The sequence below is a fragment of the Malaya genurostris genome, chromosome 1 (assembly GCF_030247185.1).
Source record: "Malaya genurostris strain Urasoe2022 chromosome 1, Malgen_1.1, whole genome shotgun sequence".
NCBI lineage: Eukaryota > Metazoa > Arthropoda > Insecta > Diptera > Culicidae > Malaya > Malaya genurostris.
Window position 1 is genome coordinate 158,140,512 of NC_080570.1, and position 7,920 is coordinate 158,148,431.

The window sequence follows — 7,920 nt, forward strand, 5'->3', positions numbered from 1 at the left end:
ACGATTAAACGTGAAAAATCTTCAGAAATGTGTGAAAATGGGTAAGTTTAGGTTTTTTCGGATCAACATTTTTTTAAACAGAAACCAGTGTAATGTTGATTTCTCGAGTGCTAGAATGTATAGCGATCGAGTACTATTTATTTTGGATACTTTATTTGTTATTTCCAGACATTTGAAAAATGGTGAAGTTTAGCCCATAGTCCAATCCACGTGCGAATGTGTTGGTGTAGCTATTCTCAGCAGTTGAAAGGTTAATGCTAGTGTGAGTATGTCGAAATAACCCAGTGAATTTTGTCGAGCCGCATCGTGCCAATTATTGAAGACATATATGCAATAAAAAACACTGCAATGCCAAGAGAACAGTTGAGAAAGACATAAAATCATTCATGAAACTCTATATCACGCAATGGAACTGTCTTCTACTTGGTTCATTAGTTCATAGCTTACGAAATTCTATATGCATTTTTCGCAGTGTATGAATATGCGTCAAAAATGTTTTACCACAGTGTAAAATTGAACCCACAACAAACTTTAGCAGCCCTTACACGTGACAATATTATTGTCAATCCAAAGTATTGTCAATACCGTCAATCCAATTGACTTGGTAACTTGAGTTCGCATTTTTCTAGAAAATCAAGCGTTTAGAGCTTCAAATATTGCAAATGAATATTAAAATATAGAAAGAAGAGATTATTGCACATATTTAACAGTTTCTCTCTGGAGAGAAAGTATTGTTGGATTGATGAGCAGTTTTGATTTTTTTGACAATATTTTCGTCAATCCAATAAAGTTTCCATTACACGATCAAAAGTATTGTCAATACTCCTTGTATTGACAATAATATTGTCTCGTGTAAGGGCTGCTTTTGACTTCGGCTCGCACACATTCTAATTTCGTATATGAATAGATCTGCGCACTCTGCATCGGTGTGAGTAAATGAGACGTCAAATTGCTCAATAAATCTGGAAAAAATCTAAGCATAAACTGAGCAAAATACCATAGTAACCGTAGCCTGTTTTCCATCGTCATTTCAACTATATGCTTAAATAGTAGCAACAATCATGATATATGACTATTCACCATCTGTATTGTATAAATTACTAGACAACCAAGACTACGACTTGACTAAACTATTTGTATTAATGACTTTTCTGGCATAGTCATCCTGACAATGGTAGTCATCTCAAATATAAGAACAAATAGTTAAAATCACAATTTCTAGTAAGGTGAAATTGCTCTCGAGCCTTGATATATGAGGAGCTAAATAGTTATCGCTACCATGTAAATATGTTCACAATATAACAATGTTACCATAAATAGATACATGGTTTAAAAGACGATTATGTAGTTTGAAAACACTATTCATGTAGTCCATATCAACAGAATTTATGTAGGAAGCACATTATCGTATAGTGTTTTTCAACCTACTAAGTATTACATTTGTGCTGACTATACAAATTGTCAATGAACGGGTGTACTGTTATTGTCACATACCCAAGTAACAATTCGAATGCCTAATGGTTTTGATTGTAATTTATAGGAGTTTTGTAATTGATTTTTCAATCACTACCTGTTTTATGCCGACTATAATAAATGTCTCTTTTGACAAGTAATATCATAGTTTTTAAAGCTTCTATAAGACTTTTTACCCAGACTAACAACTAGACTAAAAATAAAACAATTTGTACTAGAATAAAACCATGCAAACACTCTTAATATTGCTTTCAAACATTTTCTTTAAAACATTATTGTCAGTTAAATTCTTTCATAAATCTAGTTTTGTGTGTGTGCGTGTTCATTAGATGACAGTTTCACTCAGAGCAAATTTGAGGGTTCTAAAGTACATTTATGACACATTTGTTGTGGGCTATTTGATTTATTGCTTCTTCGGTTAAGCGTAATTTGCATTAAAGAAAATTTCATGGCCGCCATTATGATGTCCTATACCGTAGCATTTATTGACATCAAATAAACTTTGAAATGCGAAAACGGATAAAAATGATGGGCTTTAATGATTCATTTTCAGAACATATACACAAGTTATAGTAGTACATATACCACGAAATAGTTTTATACAAAAATGACGAAGAATCACAAAAAATAATTTTCAAAAATCAATTTCGAAAAATGGAGATTTTCCCAAAAACTGCATTTATTTCAAGGCGATTAGTTATAATTCTTATTTTTATCCAAACATTCACGATAAAAATAAAAGCGCATGAAGTTTTTACGTTCGGAAAAAAACTTAAACTTGTAAATAAAATCTAATATATTCTTATTGATTGCATTCAAAGCAGACAAGACACACACACATAACCATGAAAAATATTATCAAAACGACAATTTATTCATAGCGGAATTCATTCCTTCCGAATAAATTAAATGTTGATCGTAAAACTGGTTTTAAAATTTTCTTGAATTTGGAGTTTTAATGCAGGTTTATGCTAATTCTTCACTTTGCTTTATAAACCTTATGAAGAATGGTCCACTTGGCAGGAACATGCTCTTATAAAGGTTTTCAGTAGGCTTTCGTGGAGTTTAAAGTTTTAATGCAAGATTTATTATGTAGCATTGAAGACAGCTACAAGTATTTATTAGTATTAAAATTGTTACTTGGGATACAGTTACAATTTAGCAGAAAATTTCGAACATGGGTAACACATCAGTGATGGATTTGAACAAAATATTCTATATTGTGACTGTGTACTTTGGTAGGTCTTACAGGTAGGTAAAGTTTGTAGCCTTACTAGTTTCCGTCGTTGAAATTTAATTTTTCAACAATTTTCCGGCAACGGTTATGTTTTCCAGTGAAATCAACATCTCGTATACGGTTTATTATTCATTATCGGTCGCTGTAGAAACAACATCAAGCGATTGATGAAAAGGAAGATTATCATTTGATTCCCGGATTCAATTCGCTCGAATCCGACGGAAAATCGCAGGTGGGCATCGAGGTTTGCATCTGGACTTGGCTAATAATTTCTTTCCTGCTGCCAATTCCTGCTTCACAAAAAACTCCACCGGACAGAGCCTTGGATCAACTGATGCTATCAAGCAATGCTAAGCAATATTTCACCAGGTATATTATCATTTGATTTGATGCGAAAATAAAATAGAGTTTAATGAAATTATTTTGTTGTTCTTATTTTAGAATTTAAATTCATAAAACTTTTCAACATAAGCTCATGTTTGGCTGATCTTCAGCATTGTTGAATCAACCACTGCTTTTAGTTTCAAAATAACTAGAAGTGAAATGTCAAAAATACCATGACTCTGGTTATAGCAAAAACTACAATGTAAAAAAAATATTCGGTCATGGTTAGGCTAACCATCTCAATCGTATTAGTTATTCATACAATAGACTGTTCAATATTACTATTCTAGAGCCGATACCATTCATAGTAAACATGAACTTGACTATTGTTGAAATCATCTAAATTCATAGTCGGCTGAAAACCACTATACCCAAGTAACATTTTTAATATTATTAAATACTTGTACCTGTCTTCAATGCTACATAATAAATCTTGCAATAAAACTTTAAACTCCACGAAAGCCTACTGAAAACCTCTATAAGAGCATGTTCATGCAAAGTGGACCATTCTTCATAAGGTTTATAAATCAAAATGAAGAATCAGCATAAACCTGCTTTAAAACTCCAAATTCAAGAAAATTTTGAAACCAGCTTTACGATCAACATTAAATTTCTTTGGATGGAATGAATTCCGCTATGAATAAACTGTCGTTTTGATGATATTTTTCTTGACTATGTGTGTCATGTCTACTTTGAATGCAATCAGTAAGAATATATATTTTAATTACGAGTTTGAGACCTTTTCCGAACGTAAAAACTTCATGCGCTTTTATTTTTATCGTGAATGTAAGGATAAAAATAAGAATTATAACTAATCGCCTTGAAATAAATGCGGTTTTTGCGAAAGTCTCCATGATTTATGAAAATTATTTTTTGTGATTCATCGTCATTTTTGTATAAAACTATTCTGTGGCGATAAAACTTGTGCATACGATCTGTAAATGAATCATGAAAGTCCAACATATTTCCTCGTTTTTGCATTTCGAAGTTTATTTGATGTCAATAAATGCTACGGTATAGAGCATCATAATGGCGGCCATGAAATTTCTTTTAATGTAAATTACACTTAACCTAAGCAATATTAAGAGTGTTTGCATGGTTTTATTCTAGTGCAAATTGTTTTATTTTTATTTTATTTTTAGTGTAGGTAAAGGGTTTTATAGAAGCTTTGAAAACTATGATCTTACTGGTTAAAAGAGACACTTATTATAGTTGTCATAAAACAGGTAGTGATTGATAAATCAATTACAAAACTCCAATAAATTATAATCAAAACCATAAGGCATTCGAATTGTTACTTGGGTACGCTCATGGTCAAGTTGGCCCTCTATATAGTAACAGTTACCATACTATTTTTCTGAGTGTATAATGTCCAACTGAATCCTTTTGAATACCTTTTCAAATGACTGATTGTCCGTTATCCGAAATAAATTTCCGAGACATTATATATGCTGCCCTTCTTTCCAATAATAATTTCCGTTTAATACTTCCATAAAAATTGATCAACATCATGTACTTGTTTCGAGCGGTGCAACCAAGATGCGAAATCGTGCGGTGTAACGCAAATTCGACCCAATCAGGGGTAATCCGTCATGCTGCTTGTTTGTCTTATTTTCGACCACCAGCGTTGATGCCGCTGCCAGCCAGTCGAACGTCAAAGTGAAGTCAAAGTTTTCGAAGAGTTGCGAAAATCTTTCGCTCGGAAAAAAAGATTTTGTTTTTCCGACAATTTCATCGATTTTAGGACAATTCCAGTGCATCGGTAGGTATTGCAAGATTTTCTTCACCTGTTCCATGCATTTCGGTTGTGAAATCGATGCACTATAATGAAAATTTTCTATTTCGAATGAGCATTTTTTTTCGAAATTATGTAATTTAAAGTCGTCGTCGTCGTCGTCGGATGCAGTGGCTCGTGTTGTGATGGATATAATAGTTTTTATTTTTTTTCTCTTGGTTTAGAACCTAGCTTACGCCAGGTACGAAAATGATCCGCGCGCCGTTGACCAGGGCTGTTGCGCTTGGAGCACGCTGCCCAACGCAAATCATCGTCCGAACAGCGGCGTCCACTCCGGCCAAAGCCCCGGAAAAGATTGAAGTATTCGTTGATGACTTACCGGTGATGGTAGAACCAGGAACTACAGTGCTGCAGGTGAGGGGTGGAAAAACTATATTCCTAAAGCGCAATTGCAGCGGAAAATTGTCTGATTACTTCACAGGCTGCTGCACTGGTGGGTGTTGAAATTCCTCGCTTTTGCTATCATGAACGGTTGGCCGTTGCCGGAAATTGTCGGATGTGTTTGGTGGAGGTGGAGAAATCTCCGAAGCCGGTTGCCGCCTGTGCTATGCCGGTGATGAAGGGATGGCGCATCAAGACAAACTCGGAAATGACTCGCAAAGCCCGTGAGGGTGTCATGGAATTCCTGCTGATGAATCACCCGTTGGATTGTCCGATTTGTGATCAGGGTGGCGAGTGTGATCTGCAGGATCAGGCAATGGCTTTCGGCTCGGATCGTTCTCGGTTCACTGATATTGATCATAGTGGTAAGAGGGCCGTTGAAGATAAGGACATTGGACCGCTGGTTAAAACCATTATGACCCGATGCATTCACTGCACTCGCTGTATTCGGTTCGCATCCGAGGTGGCCGGAGTCGATGATTTGGGAACCACTGGACGTGGTAATGATATGCAAATTGGAACCTACGTAGAGAAGTTGTTCCTATCGGAACTGTCGGGAAATGTGATCGATTTGTGTCCGGTTGGAGCACTGACCAACAAACCGTACAGTTTCGTGGCAAGGCCCTGGGAAATCCGTAAGGTTGAGTCTATTGACGTTTTGGATGCTGTCGGTAGTAATATTATTGTGAGCACTCGCACCGGTGAGGTGCTACGTATTTTGCCACGCGAGAACGATGACATCAATGAGGAATGGATTTCGGACAAGTCGCGGTTTGCCTGTGACGGTTTGAAACGCCAACGTCTGATTGCTCCGATGCTGCGCAATCCAAGTGGCGAGTTGGAAGCGGTTGAGTGGGAATCTGCTTTGATTACTATCTCGCAGGCACTGAGAAGTGCTCCAAAGGGAAAGATAGCCGCGGTCGCCGGTGGATTAGTCGATGCGGAATCGTTGGTTTCTTTGAAGGATCTTATGAACCGTCTGGGATCGGAAACACTTTGTACAGAGCAGAAATTCCCAACCGACGGTTCGGGAACCGATTTCCGTTCCAGTTATCTGCTGAATTCTTCGATTGCTGCATGTGAAGAGGCTGACCTCGTACTTCTGGTGGGAACTAATCCGAGATACGAGGCACCCCTGCTGAACACTCGGCTTCGCAAGGGCTACGTTCACAATGAGCAAAATATCGCATTGATTGGTCCGAAGGTTAATTTGTCCTACGAGTATGAGGTAAACTTTTGGCTAGGAATTATTTTAGAGGTTTATCGAATTCCTTTTTTGCAGCACCTTGGAAACGAGGCATCGCTGGTTCGGGACATTGCCAGCGGAAATCATCCGTTCGCGAAGAAACTGAAGGCCGCCAAAAAACCGTTGATTATTGTCGGTGCTGATTCGTTGGCCCGCAAGGATGGTGCTGCGTTTGCGACCGCTTTACATGTTTTCGCAAATTCACTGCAACCGGCAGATGTAAGAGCGCCATTATCAAAGCTACGATACATAATTGAAAAAAATACATCGTTTTTTTTTTTGCAGCCCAACTGGAAAGTTTGGAATGTGCTACAGACAAACGCAGCTCAAACGGCCGCCCTGGACGTTGGTTACACGGCGGGAGTGGATGCGGCAATCGCATCGGAACCGAAAGTTGTCTTTCTGTTGGGAGCTGATGCCGGTAAAATTACGAAGGAACAGTTGCCCAAAGATTGCTTTATCATCTATCAGGGCCATCACGGTGACGAAGGAGCCCAGATAGCGCATGCTATTCTGCCGGGAGCAGCGTATACGGAAAAGCAGGGGACATACGTCAACACCGAAGGACGCGCTCAGCAGACCCTGGCTGCAGTGACTCCACCCGGTTTGGCACGGGAAGATTGGAAAATTCTACGGGCTCTGTCGGAGGTGGTTGGAGCTCCCATGCCGTACGACACTTTGGACGAGCTGCGTTCCCGAATGGAGGATATTGCTCCGCATTTGGTACGCTACGGAAAACTGGAGAAGGCTAATTTCTTCAAAACTGCGGAAGAGCTTTTGCGCAACGCCGCTATAAATTTCGATGGCAGCAAGGTGGATGTCCGTCAGCATAAGCTGGAGGATTTCTTTATGACCGACCCGATCACGAGAGCCTCCCCGACAATGGCCAAGTGTGTTACTGCGGCTAAGAAGCAAGCTGCTCAAGCATCCAATTAATTGTTTCGATTCGAACGTAGAATTTTTTGAGCATTAATAAAACAACATGTTTGAATGTTATCAATTTTTACTGGTGCGAGATTGGTACTACCGGTTCCACAATCGAGGCAATAGCGATTGTAAATTTGAACGCTGTATTGCAATATAATAGAAATGTATCAATCCACTAACTATAATAACTTAAATTTGTCCAGTAAATATGAGAAAATATTACAATCGTGTTTTCTTTGGGCACATCGTCCAAATACCGAACATACTCAAAAATATAATCGAAAAACCTCTGGGGTAGAATCACGTAAGGTGATTGTCACCAGGAGAATTAGAATACTTAAAGTAGTCTTGTGCTTGTGTGACAAAAATAAGTTGCGAAGAGAAATACAGTGTCTGAAAAGTTTTCGGATAGCAACAGCAGTCAGCAGTGTTGGGAAAACCATGATCAGAAAAAGTTAATTTTATTATCTCTCGTGA

The 7,920-nt window shown here is 38.0% G+C and overlaps 1 protein-coding gene across 1 annotated transcript; it reads left to right on the forward strand.

Moving 5' to 3' along the window:
* The first annotated feature begins 4,719 nt into the window (after nucleotides 1-4,719).
* LOC131426440 (NADH-ubiquinone oxidoreductase 75 kDa subunit, mitochondrial) lies at nucleotides 4,720-7,668 on the forward strand. The gene is made up of 5 exons (XM_058589174.1): nucleotides 4,720-4,856; nucleotides 5,054-5,243; nucleotides 5,311-6,498; nucleotides 6,553-6,735; nucleotides 6,802-7,668. The coding sequence occupies exons 2-5, from the start codon at nucleotides 5,079-5,081 to the stop codon at nucleotides 7,450-7,452; spliced, it is 2,187 nt and encodes a 728-aa protein (XP_058445157.1). The 5' UTR covers nucleotides 4,720-4,856; nucleotides 5,054-5,078; the 3' UTR covers nucleotides 7,453-7,668.
* The last annotated feature ends 252 nt before the right edge of the window (nucleotides 7,669-7,920 follow it).